Source organism: Alexandromys fortis, unplaced genomic scaffold (genome assembly GCF_014885135.2).
Source record: "Alexandromys fortis isolate MF-2015 unplaced genomic scaffold, M_Fortis_MF-2015_v1.1 scaffold_42, whole genome shotgun sequence".
Classification (NCBI taxonomy): Eukaryota; Metazoa; Chordata; class Mammalia; order Rodentia; family Cricetidae; genus Alexandromys; species Alexandromys fortis.
The window spans coordinates 740163-751796 of NW_026067934.1; the positions used below are offsets into that span (position 1 = coordinate 740163).

General features: G+C 47.5%; 1 protein-coding gene across 2 annotated transcripts; it reads left to right on the forward strand.

Annotated features, from left to right (window-relative positions):
- Positions 1-1531: 1531 nt before the first annotated feature.
- Pglyrp2 (peptidoglycan recognition protein 2) lies at positions 1532-11634 on the forward strand. 2 transcript variants are annotated; one of them, XM_050146113.1, is made up of 5 exons: positions 1538-1789; positions 4382-5368; positions 6268-6478; positions 7188-7485; positions 11184-11634. In XM_050146113.1, exons 1-5 carry the CDS (start codon positions 1723-1725, stop codon positions 11193-11195), a joined length of 1575 nt encoding a protein of 524 aa, XP_050002070.1. In that variant the 5' UTR covers positions 1538-1722; the 3' UTR covers positions 11196-11634. The 2 variants fall into 2 exon arrangements, with proteins under 2 accessions (XP_050002072.1, XP_050002070.1); XM_050146115.1 differs by lacking the exon at positions 7188-7485 and having other exon boundaries at positions 1532-1789.

The window sequence follows — 11634 nt, forward strand, 5'->3', positions numbered from 1 at the left end:
GATCTTTGTGTTTGAGGGTCAGATCTACATTACAAGTTCTGAGACAGCCTGACTACATAAAAAGACTACATAATAAGAGAGAGAGAGAGAGAGAGAGAGAGAGAGAGAGAGAGAGAGAGAGAGAGAGAGAGAAAGGGGAAAGAGAAATGAAAGGAAAAAGTCTCAGATAACAAAACTATACTTGCCAGCCAGCATAGTCTGTCTTACCAAGCCGCTGAGAGGTTCTTCTAGAGGCAGACGGTAGCTACAGAGCTGTCACTTTTGAGACAGGGCAGAGTACACTAGATAGATTGACACTAAAGCAGCACTCCAAAGAATGGGAAGAATTTAACCTGGGTGTAGTAGTACATACCTCTAATCCCAGCACTCGGGAGTCTCAGGTAGGAGGACCCTGAGTTTGAGGCAAGCCTAGACTACATGGTAACACCCTGTCTCAAAAGAAGATGTAAAAAGATACCAGTGTGATGACACACACACACACCTATCAACCCAGTACTGTGGGGCTGTGGAGATGGGAGGACTGGGAGCTCAAAACCAGCCCGAGCTGAGAGAGATTCTGTCTCAAGGGGGAAAAAAAAGTAAATTGGGGCTGGAGAAATGGCTCAGTAGTTAAGTAGTTAAGAGAATTTGTTTGCTGGGGACTTGATTCCGATCCCAGTACCCACATCAGGTAGCGCACAACAACTTGTAACTGCAGTTCCAAGGGACCCAAGGCCTTCTTTTGTCTTTCATAGGCATTGTACTTTCATTGGAAAACCCACAGGTGGTGGCCGCTGTAACAGGTGGCAAGGGCTGTGTCACAGGCCTTTAATCTCAGCACCGGAGGCAGGTGGATCTCCTAGGCTGAGGAAAGCCTGGTCTACAGAGCGAGTTCCAGGGCTACATGGTGATACGCTGTCTTGAAAAGGAAACAAAACAAAACCAAACAAACAAAAACCCACATACATACAAACACGTGTTAGCAATTAAAATAAGTTGAATAGAGGGATGTTTTGGAAGGTAAAGGTATTTTCTGCAAGCCTGACACCCTGAGCTTTATCTCTAGATCTTGAAGTGGAAGGAGAAAACCGACTCCCAAAAGCTGTCCTCTTATCTCCAGTGTCATGCCTGGCATATGCTCAAGCATACACCCATCTCATGGGCACACACTCTGCCCACATTCGAATTTAAAATTGAAGGTCTTTATATATAGTTGTTCTTTTTCGAGACAGGGGTTTTTCTCTGTAGCCCCGGCTGTCCTGGAACTCACCATGTAGAACAGGTTGGCCTTGAATTCACTCAAGCCTTTTAAATAAAATCAAATAAAATGTAAAAGGGAGTCAGGGGATAGAGTTCAAAGGTACAGTGTTTGCCTGGCATGCACAAAGCTCTAAGTTTAATCTCCAGGGCTGGGAAAAAATTAATTATATATTTTTATATTTTTTTAAAGGCAAGGGCACGGACATTTCTGAGTTTGAGCTTCCCAGTCTACAGGCTTCTCTTGGCATGGATCTGACTTACTGACCTATCAGGTCACTCTGGGCGGGAACAGGACAGGATGGCGGAGACTTTGAGACCTAAATAACCTTGATCCAGGCACTCTACTCCCACACTCTTAACTCTGCTGGGGTGAGTGTGCGGTCCTGCTGCGCTTTGTTAAGTCAGGTCAATTCTCACGCCCCTCTCTTCCCAGCACCTCTGAGATTCTCTGCTGGGCCTCTGCACTGGAACTGGAGCCCCACAATGATGAAAGTCCAGGGTGTCCTCTGGATTTTGCTTGGACTGTTGCTGTGGCCAGAGTCAGAGACAGGTGAGTTCAAGGGTAGAGGCCTTGGGGGAGGGGAACTTGTTTTGTTGAACCTTAGCTGGTCAAGGCTCCAGCTCTCAGCAAACTGCTATTAGGGCACCACACGTTTCCAACACCCATAGAGTCAAGGAAGGGGTGTCAGAGAGTAGACAAGGCCGGGGTGGGGGTAGGGGGTGGAAAGGTTAGGAACAAAAATCAAGGGTAGCTTCCTGGAGAAAAACCTCACACAACTAGGATGGGAGGAGCGAGAGCTGGGTTTGGTTGAGAAGCAGAAAAGACCTGATAATTTAAGCAGAAACAAAGTTACAGAATGGATTGCCCTCCAGATGCTAGGGTACAGGATTAAAATGACCTGGAGGCTCTGGGTGTGGAACAAATTGTCTGTATTCCCAGAACATGGGACAGCAGGAGGACCTTTAGCCGGGGATATATAATGAGTTAGAGGCCGGCCTGCACTATATAACAAACCCTATAACAAAAGAACCAACCTTCCTAGATGCAAATTAAACCTCCTGCACTTCCTAACTGCGTGACCTAAAGCAGCTAACATGTCCTCTCCATCTCAGAAGCTTCATCTGTAAACAGGAAGTTTTGTGAGAATTAAATAAATTTTATGTATCACTTAGAGTGATGTCTGACACATAGTTAATGTTTAAATAAACATTGCTGATTATTCAACAACCCCTAACTCTGCTGTGAACCTGGTAACCTAACATCTAGATTCCCTCTCTTGAAAAGGGAAAAACACATTCTCCTCTCCCCATGGGCTGTTTGTTTGTCTGTCCATCTGTCTGTGTGTCTGTTTGCTTGAGGCAAGGTCTTACTTTGTAGCCAGGAAAGGTTGGAACTATGTAGTTCAGGCTAGTCTTGAACTTGTGGTGGTCCTTCTGTCTCAGCTTTCTTGAGGGCTGGGATTACAGGCATGAGCCATTGTACTCAGCTTCCTTGGTGTCATGTGACTACTTCCGAATAGATAACGAACATCTTATGCACCAAATAGGGTATGAATGGCGGACCAAAGAAATTATTCCGCTCAGTGAGCCAGTGTGTTTACTTTGGGTTACTTATAGGAATATGGGTGATTCAAATACAGCTGTATCACCAAAAAGTCCATCCCCAGCATCAATGACGATTCACAAAAGCTGCAGTCCTGCACCTCCTTGCTGAACTTTCAGGCAGCTCAGGCAGCTTCTTCTCTATAGTTGTTATTGCTTATACAATCTTGGGAGAAGAGCCTCTTAAATTTCATAGGTTTTAGGAGTTTCCTGAGACTTGTATGTTGGTTTACTTCCTGAGACTTAGTAAGAGGCCTCAGGTTAGAGAAAATTGCTACATAAGCCTCAGGTAATCCTTTGACATACTTTTCCTCCTAAAATTGCCCAACTGTAATCTATCACCAGAAACTGTCTGAGCTGGAGAGATGTCTCAGTGGTTAAGACAATGCACCACTGTAGAAGATACATGTTCTGTTCCTAGCACTCACACTGGGTGATTTACAACCACCAGGTAACTCCAGTTCCAGTATATCCAAAACCTCTAGCATCCACATGCACATACCCCCCCACCAATTAAAAATAGTAAGAGTAAAACTTGAAATAATAGTAATTTTTAATAATTCATTTTTATTTTATGTATATGCATTGGTGTTTTGGATGCATGTGTAGCTGTGTGAGGGTATCAGAATCCCTGGAACTGGAGTTACAGATAGGTGTAAGCTGTTGTGTAGATGCTGGGAATCGAACCGAACCTGGGTTCTCTAGAAGAGCAGCCAGTGCTCTTAACCGCTGAACCACCTCTCTAGCCCCAACAGTAATTTTTAAGTGATCTGTCTTTACCCCTACATATGTAGAAATTCTCCGTGCTTTTGTTCATTGCCAACGCTATACCACCAACCACCTTCCTCATTTACCCCTCTTCTGTTTGCCCCTCATCTAGAACCTTGGAAACCCATTTCCATATTGTAACCCAAACAACAAGCTTAGAATGCTGTCTTGGTCTGTTGTTGTGAATACACACCATGGCCACAGCACCTCTTATAAAGGAGAGCATTTAATCAAGGCCAGTTTACGGTTTCAGAGATTTAGTCCATATTAGGATGGTGGGAAGCAAGGTAGTGCACAGGCAGACCCTGTGCAGGAGGAGCTGAGATCTACATCAGGATCCACAGGCAGCAGGAAGAAGAGAGACAGCTACTTGGCCTGGTTTGAGCATTTGAAACCCCAAAGCCCCACTCCAATGACACACTTCCTCCAACAGGGCCACATGTATTCCAACAAGACCACGCCTCCTAAAATCCCTCTCAAATAGCACCACTCCGTAATGACCAAGCATTCTATGAGGGACATTCCTACTTAAGCCACCACAAATGCCATCCTAGCCGGGCTGCTCTGCTGCTCATGATCCTCAGTGTTCATGGACAGTCCAAACTCCTTAACCAACAAGGAATAGTCTGGGTGTCTCAGTTTCCCCCTCTACACAATGGTAGTGCTGGTCACAGTGGTGTCGGAAGGAATTAGGGAAATACAACATGTACTGGAGAGGATCAGGAACAAGCAATGCTGGGTTGCTGGGCTGATGCATTTTCTTTTCCTGCAGCCTCCTCCTTACCCCTGGTCATGGACTCCATCATACAGGCCCTTGCTGAGCTTGAGCAAAAGGTGCCAGTAACTGAGGCCAGTGGCACTGCCCCTGCACGGATACTGTCAGCCAACCACTTCAGCCCCCACAATTCTCTTCACCAGTACTTGCTGCGGAAGGCACCAAGCCACAACACGACAGAGTCAGAGCTCCACTCACTGAGCCCAGAACTTCAGGCTCTGATTTCAGAGGTGGCTCAACATGATGTACAGGATGGGCAGGAATACGGAGTGGTGCTGGCACCTGATGGCTCCACTGTAGCCGTGAAGCCTCTACTGATTGGGCTAGAGGCTGGTTTGCAGGGGCACGACTGCTTGGCCACCCCTTGTGATGCTGGAGACAACACGACAAACGTTGCAGCCATCTGGCCAGGACTAATGGATGCCTCCACAAAAGCCTCTTCTACAGATGTTGGAGCTACTTCACCAAACGAAAAAGCCAAGACTCCCACCACTGTGGACAGACTCTTGGCACTCATCTTGGCTGGAGACTTGGGTCTGACATTCCTCCACGGTTCCCAGACTCAGAGTTCTCCAGGCCTGGGAACTGAGGGTTGCTGGGACCAGCTTTCTGCCCCCAGGGTCTTCACACTGTTGGACCCCAAGGCATCCAGGCTCACCATGGCTTTCCTCAATGGTGCTTTGGATGGAGCTCTCCTTGGGGATCACTTGAGCCGGGTTTCTAGGCCCCGACCACCCCTCAGCCACCTTCTGAGAGAGTACTATGGCGATGGGGTGGCTGGCGATCCAAAGTTCCGAAGTAACTTCCGAAGGCAGAACGGGGCCGCATTGACTTCCGCTCCTACCCTGGCCCAGCAGGTATGGGAAGCCCTTGTCCAGCTACAGAGACTGGAGCCAAAACAGCCACAGTTGCAGAACATGACCCAAGAAGAGCTGGCTCAGGTGGCTACCCTTGCTACCAAGGAGTTCACTGAGACTTTCCTGGGTAAGGAGCTCCCCTGACTCCTCATAAATAGACACTCCCAGCCCCCTGTGGTGGGTGGGATCAAGGGCCCAGAGAATCCCAAGGGGACAGCAGTGAAGATAGGGACAGCTGCAGAGTCAAAGAAATGCAAGAGTTGGTCCTGAAATGGATAAGAGTTCACCTGATTTAAATTTTTTTAAAGAGGGATTGGGGGTGTAGCTCAGTTGGTAGAGTGTACGCATAAGACTGCATTCAATCCTGTCACCAAGGGAAAATGCACACAGTGATGCATGCTGGCAATCCCAGCTCTTAAGAGGTAGAGGCCAGAGGATCAAGGAATATCAAAGGCAGCCCAGAATATATATTAAAGGGCAGACTGGGCTTCATGAGACCCTGAACTCTAACATCACACACACACACACACACACACACACACACACACACACACAGAGTTGAAAGGAAATACATGGGGATTGATTTTTTTTTTTAACCGATTTTATTGAGACAAGGTCTGCATAGCCCAGGCTGGTCTTGAGCATGCAATCCTGCTTCTTTAATCTCGTCAAATGCTGGGATTAACAGAAATGCACCATCATACTACACTTTTGGTCTTTCTCCTGGAAGTGGCAGAGACATAACAGACTCCAAGACTATGTCTGTCTATCTGTGTCTACCTATAATTTATCTTTTATCTATTTATCTTTATCTATCTATTAATCATCTATCTATCTATCTATCTATCTATCTATCTATCTATCTATCTATCTATCTGTGTGTGCCCTCTGAGTCACCTTCCTGTCCTAAAATTAGACTCTTGCCAATTCCTGGAGACGGGAGGGATGCCCGTAGGTTCACCTTAATAGAGATTCAGTCTTCCAGAATGAAATGCTTGATGATCAGAGTCTCCCTTGCTCCTGAAGGATGCCCAGCCATTCTCCCTCGCTGCCGCTGGGGAGCCGCGCCCTACCGAGGCAACCCGACACCACTCCGGCTGCCCCTCGGATTCTTATATGTGCATCACACATACGTGCCAGCGCCACCCTGCACCACCTTCCAGCGCTGTGCCGCCAACATGCGCTCCATGCAGCGTTTCCACCAGGACGTGCGTCACTGGGATGACATCGGCTACAGGTGAACCTGGCCTAGGCTACTGTGGGAGAGGTTGGAGGGTAGGGAGTAAAACAAGTGGGCGGAGACTGGCAAGTAGAAGAGAGAGTTTGTAGTGGGCGTGGTCAAGAACCAGGATGGGGTGGAGATGAGGAGCAAGGTCCCAGATTGGGATGGAGATATCCCGGCAAGGGATAGAGAGAGGAGAAGAGTGAAAAGGGACTTGACCAGTTTTTCAGAAAAGGTAAAGTTTTTGTTTGTTTTTTGAGACACGGTTTCTCTCTGTAGCCCTTACTGACCTGGAACTCACTCTGTAGGCCAGGGTGGCTTCAAACTCAGAGGTCCAGCTGCCTTTACTCCCGAGTACTGGGATTAAAGGTGTGCACACCCGGCTGCTTTTTGTTTTTCTTCTTTTTCCTTTCTCCTCCTCCTCTTCTTTTTTTAATAAAACAAGGTCTCATAACTGGCCTGGAGCTCGCTATGTGGAAAAAGCTGGCCTCGAACTCATAGAGTTCTGCCTGTTTCTTTCTTTGAATGCTGTGATTAAGGCATTCCACAAGAGAGAACGGATTCTGGGGTGGCACGTGGTGTTCAAATGATACTGAATTGGATGAAACAGAGGCAGTGTACCACACTCGGTGTCATGTGGTACAGACACAGACTCTGGGGGTGTGGCCAGATTGGGACGCAGCCAAGTAAGGTGCTTAACCGCCCTACCCCAACCCCTCCGCAGTTTCGTGGTAGGATCCGACGGCTATGTGTACGAGGGCCGTGGCTGGCACTGGGTGGGCGCACATACACGCGGCCACAACAGTCGCGGTTTCGGCGTGGCCTTCGTGGGCAACTACACTGGGTCACTGCCCAGCGACGCAGCGCTGAAGACGGTTCGCGACGTGCTCCCGAGCTGCGCCATTCGCTCAGGCCACCTGCTGCCAGACTACAAAGTGCTGGGCCACCGCCAGCTCGTGCGCAGCGACTGCCCTGGGAATGCGCTCTTCAACCTGCTGCGCACCTGGCCTCATTTCACCGCGGTGAGTCTGCCTGTCACTGCCCATGGCATCATCTGTCCTGTCTATTCTGAACACACATCTTCAGCCCTGGCCCTGCCCCCAGTCAGCTTGTCTTTTGCTTGACTGCCAACCCCTCTGTTGGCACCCCTCTGATTTATAACCTCAGTCTGACCTTCGTTACACATACCTGTTAGATTACAGACCTCCAGCTGCCCAACTGTCTCCCCCAAATCGGGCCACATCTACCAAAAGTCTCTCGGAAGTTGTAGAGCAGGCCACTGTTGTCTTTCTGATGTTCTCTGACACTCTTGGCCAAGTGTTATGAGAGACTTCCTGAGGGGTCACACCTCAAATAGTAACAATTCTCTACAAAATCCAACTTGGTTGTTTTTATTGGGTTTACTTACAGGAGTACGGATGAGGAGTTCCTTACAGGATCAGGAATGACTTTAAAAACAGCTGTATCAGCTGGGTAGTGGTGGCGCACACCTTTAATCCCAGCACTCGGGAGGCAGAGGCAGGCAGAGATCTCTGTGAGTTCGAGGCCAGACTGGTCTACAAGAGCTAGTTCCAAGACAGGCTCCAAACCTACAGAGAAATTCTGTCTCAAAAACAAATAAACAAAACAAAAACAAAAGCAGCTGCATCATGGGAAGTCACTTCACCATGGGCGATGAATGATGAAAGCTGCAATCCTGAGCCCTCTACACAACTTGTAATCAGCTCACTAGTGAAGAACCCTTCAGGGCAATTTTTGGCAAATGTGTTGTCAGTCCTGTCCCCCATCTTCTCTCGCAGCAGCTGTTTAAGCTTCCGTCTAACCAGCCTTGATGGAGGAACCCTAATTCTTTCCTTGAGGGAATATTTCAATTAATAGGGAATTGCTATATAGCACTAAAGCAATCTTAAATTATAAGTTTATTCTTTTTTCAAAAGGTTTATTTGCAGTGCCTGAGTGTGTGTGTGTGTGTGTGTGTGTGTGTGTGTGTGAAGATCAGAAGTGGAAATCAGAACCCCTGTAGCGGAGTTTACCAACCCTTGTGGCCTTACTTGATGGGTTCTGGGAACAGAACCTGGGTTATCCATGGAAGCAGCAAGGGCTCTTCACTCCTGACCGGCTCTCTACTCCCGACTTTACCTTCTTATTTAAGCCAGGTATGGTGGCTCATGACTTTGATCCCATATTCAGGAGGCAGGGATAGGCAGACCTGTTGAAATAAGAGTGGCGGCGGGGCTGCGTCCCCAACACCCCGGCCACTTGGCTAGCTCATGCCCGAAATAACAACATACAAACTGTACTCAGTTAAACACTGCTTGGCCCATGAACTCTAGCCCTTACAGGCTAATTCTCGCACCTGGACTAGCCCATTTCTAATGATGTGTGTAAGCACCCCCAAGGTGCGCTTACCGGGAAGATTCTAGCCTCCGTCCATCATGGTGTCTCTGCTCCAGCCCAGAGCTGTCAAGTCTCTCCGGGAGCAGAGCAGAGTCTGACCTCACTTCCTCTTCCGCCCAGAATTCTATTCTGTTTACTCCTCCCATCTATGTTCTAACCTATGAGGGCCAAGCAGTTTCTTTATTGCTCAGCCAATGAAATCAACAGATTGATATGACACTCCCACATCACAGACCTCTGAGTTCAAGACCAGACTGGGCTACAGAGCAAGTTCCTGCACAGTAAAACCCTGTCAAAAGAAAAAAAAAGGTTTTGTTTTTCAAGACAGGGTTTCTCAGTGTAGCCCTGGCTGTCCTGGAACTTGCTCTGTAGATCAGGTTGGCCTTGAACTCAGAAAGATTGCGTAACTCTGCCTGATCACCACCCCCCAGCTAACAAAAATCTTCCGGTCTATGCTTGACTGCTTTGCTGACTCTTGGTGGAAGACTGCACGGTGTGAGTCTTCCCTACCTCTCAAGCTCCACATCCACCCCTGAAATATGTCAGAGCCAGGAACTCCTGAGGTTCTTTGGAACTGAAGTTTCTCTCTCTTTAGGGCCTATCATGATTGTTTGCAGCCTGATGCTATTCAGATAAGGCTCTCATCTGAAGAGCAATTTGTCTTAGATCCTCACTACCAAACTTATGGCATCTTTTATTAATTTATAACAAGGTTCGAGACAAAACCCTTCTGCTTACCTTATCCCAGGCCATCCAGCCTAGTACTCACTCCAGCCTCCCATCCAGAAGCTCTCTGTTCACACAACGCTAACCTGAACTGTGTGACCCTTGACCTTAACAGATCGTCTGCATAACCTCAGTCCAGTCCCTACCCCTGCCTTGCTTTCTCTGCTCATCTCAGCCCTAATGGTTCTTGATGGCCTCTAGCTCATGAAGATTCTTGAGATTTTGGTTTTGTTTTGTTTTGTGGGATACCTGCCAAGACTCCTGAAGATTCTTACATTAGAGCAATCTAGACATAGTGAGCACAGTCAGCCTAAAAGCCTAATCCTAAACCGGGCAGTGGTGGCGCACGCCTTTAATCCCAGCACTTGGGAGGCAGAGGCAGGTGGATTTCTGTGAGTTCGTAGCCAGCCTGGTCTACAAGAGCTAGTTCCAGGACAGGCTCCCAAGCTATAGAGAAACCCTGTCTCAAAAATCCAAAAAAAGAAAGAAAGAAAGAAAGAAAGAAAGAAAGAAAGAAAGAAAGAGAAAAAGTCTAACCCTAGCCTCTGATCACACCAGGACAATGCCATTACCTGTGTCTGTTTTGTTTGTTTGATTGGCTGGTTGTGAAACAAAGGCTCGAGGTATAGTCCAGGCTAGCCTTAAACCCATTAGCTCATGTTGACTTCCGCCTCAAGTGCTGAGATTGTAAGGTTTCAAAGTATATCACATCCAACTGCTACTTCCATTTTATCTTCTTTTTAACACATGTCTATGTACGTGTGTGTGTTCTGATGTCTGCTGTTTAAGAGCTACTTCCTGTGTCATCCTCAGGAAAGTCATCTACTTCCTTTGAGAGAAGGGCTGTCATTGACGAGAAGCTCAACAAACAGACTAGGCTTACTGGCTAGTTAGCCCCAAGGGTCCTCTTGTCTCCAGATGGCCAGTGCTGGGATTAAAAGTTTCCACTTTGGCCAGTATCTTTATGTGGGTCCTGGGGATCAAACTCAGGTCTTCACATTTGCAAAGCAAGCACTTTACTGGTTGAGTCATCTCCCACCTGTCATTTGATTTTGAGACAAGGTTTCCCTTTTTGAGGCAAGTTCAGGAGGGATGATTCTGAACTTTTGACCCTCCAGCCCCTACTTATCTTACCACTCATTTTCATTAAGCTATTTATCTGCCCACCCTTGCCTGCAGATGGGTTTGTGATTGATTTGGTTTGCTTGAATTTTGTTTGTTTTAATCGGGACTTGTTATGTAACCTGGATTTGGGGGGGGGGCAAGGTTTCCACCATGTAGCCTCAAACTCATAGAGATCCACGTGTCTCTGCCTCCTAAATTAAAGGCTAAAGGTGTGTGCCATTCACGGGTGGCCCAATGTTAACCTTGAACTTTCAAAATCTCCTCAGTCTCCCAACTGCTCAATTCCCAACTGCCTCAATCTCCCAACTGCTGGGATTACAGATGTTTTCCCACCACACCCAGGTACAACCAGCTTTGTATTCACTCCATCACTATGGGCCCCTATTCCGTCTCATAGCCAAGACTCCATAGCAAGGAGGGCAGACCTAACCATGCATATACCCTAAGTCTCATAGTCTCTTATTTCTTCTAGGCTGAAAACTAAGAACTCCTCTGAGGGAGCCTTGGACATCCAGGAAGCACTATCTCTGATGCTCCTTTGAGCAACCACAGACCACAACCTCCAATAAAGGGACCACTGAAAGGAAGTCTCCATGAGCATCGTCTTACTTTGGCTTTACTCAAAAGTCAACTTGGAGACCAAAACCGAAGCCAAGTGTGTGGCTCAGTGCTAGAGAGTCTAGTTGACAAGAAACCTTTTGTTTCTTTTTTCTTTTTCTTTTGGGTTTTTCGAGATGGGATCTTGTGTCCCTGGCTTTTCTGAAACTCACTCTGTAGGCTAAGCTGCCTTTGAACTCCCAGAGATCCCCCTGACACAGTCTTCTAAGTGCGGGGATTAAAGGCGTGCACCAACACTGCCCAGCCAAGGCTCTTGATCCTGACTCCAGAATGGCAAAATAAATAAAACTGAATATGGGAGCTCG

Coding starts and splice junctions, on each gene's coding strand:
- Pglyrp2 (XM_050146113.1), top strand. CDS start 1,723: ATGATGAAAGTCCAGGGTGTCCTCTGGATTTTGCTTGGACTGTTGCTG. Junction 1,790..4,381: donor GTGGCCAGAGTCAGAGACAG/GTGAGTTCAAGG, acceptor CTTTTCCTGCAG/CCTCCTCCTTACCCCTGGTC. Junction 5,369..6,267: donor GTTCACTGAGACTTTCCTGG/GTAAGGAGCTCC, acceptor TTGCTCCTGAAG/GATGCCCAGCCATTCTCCCT.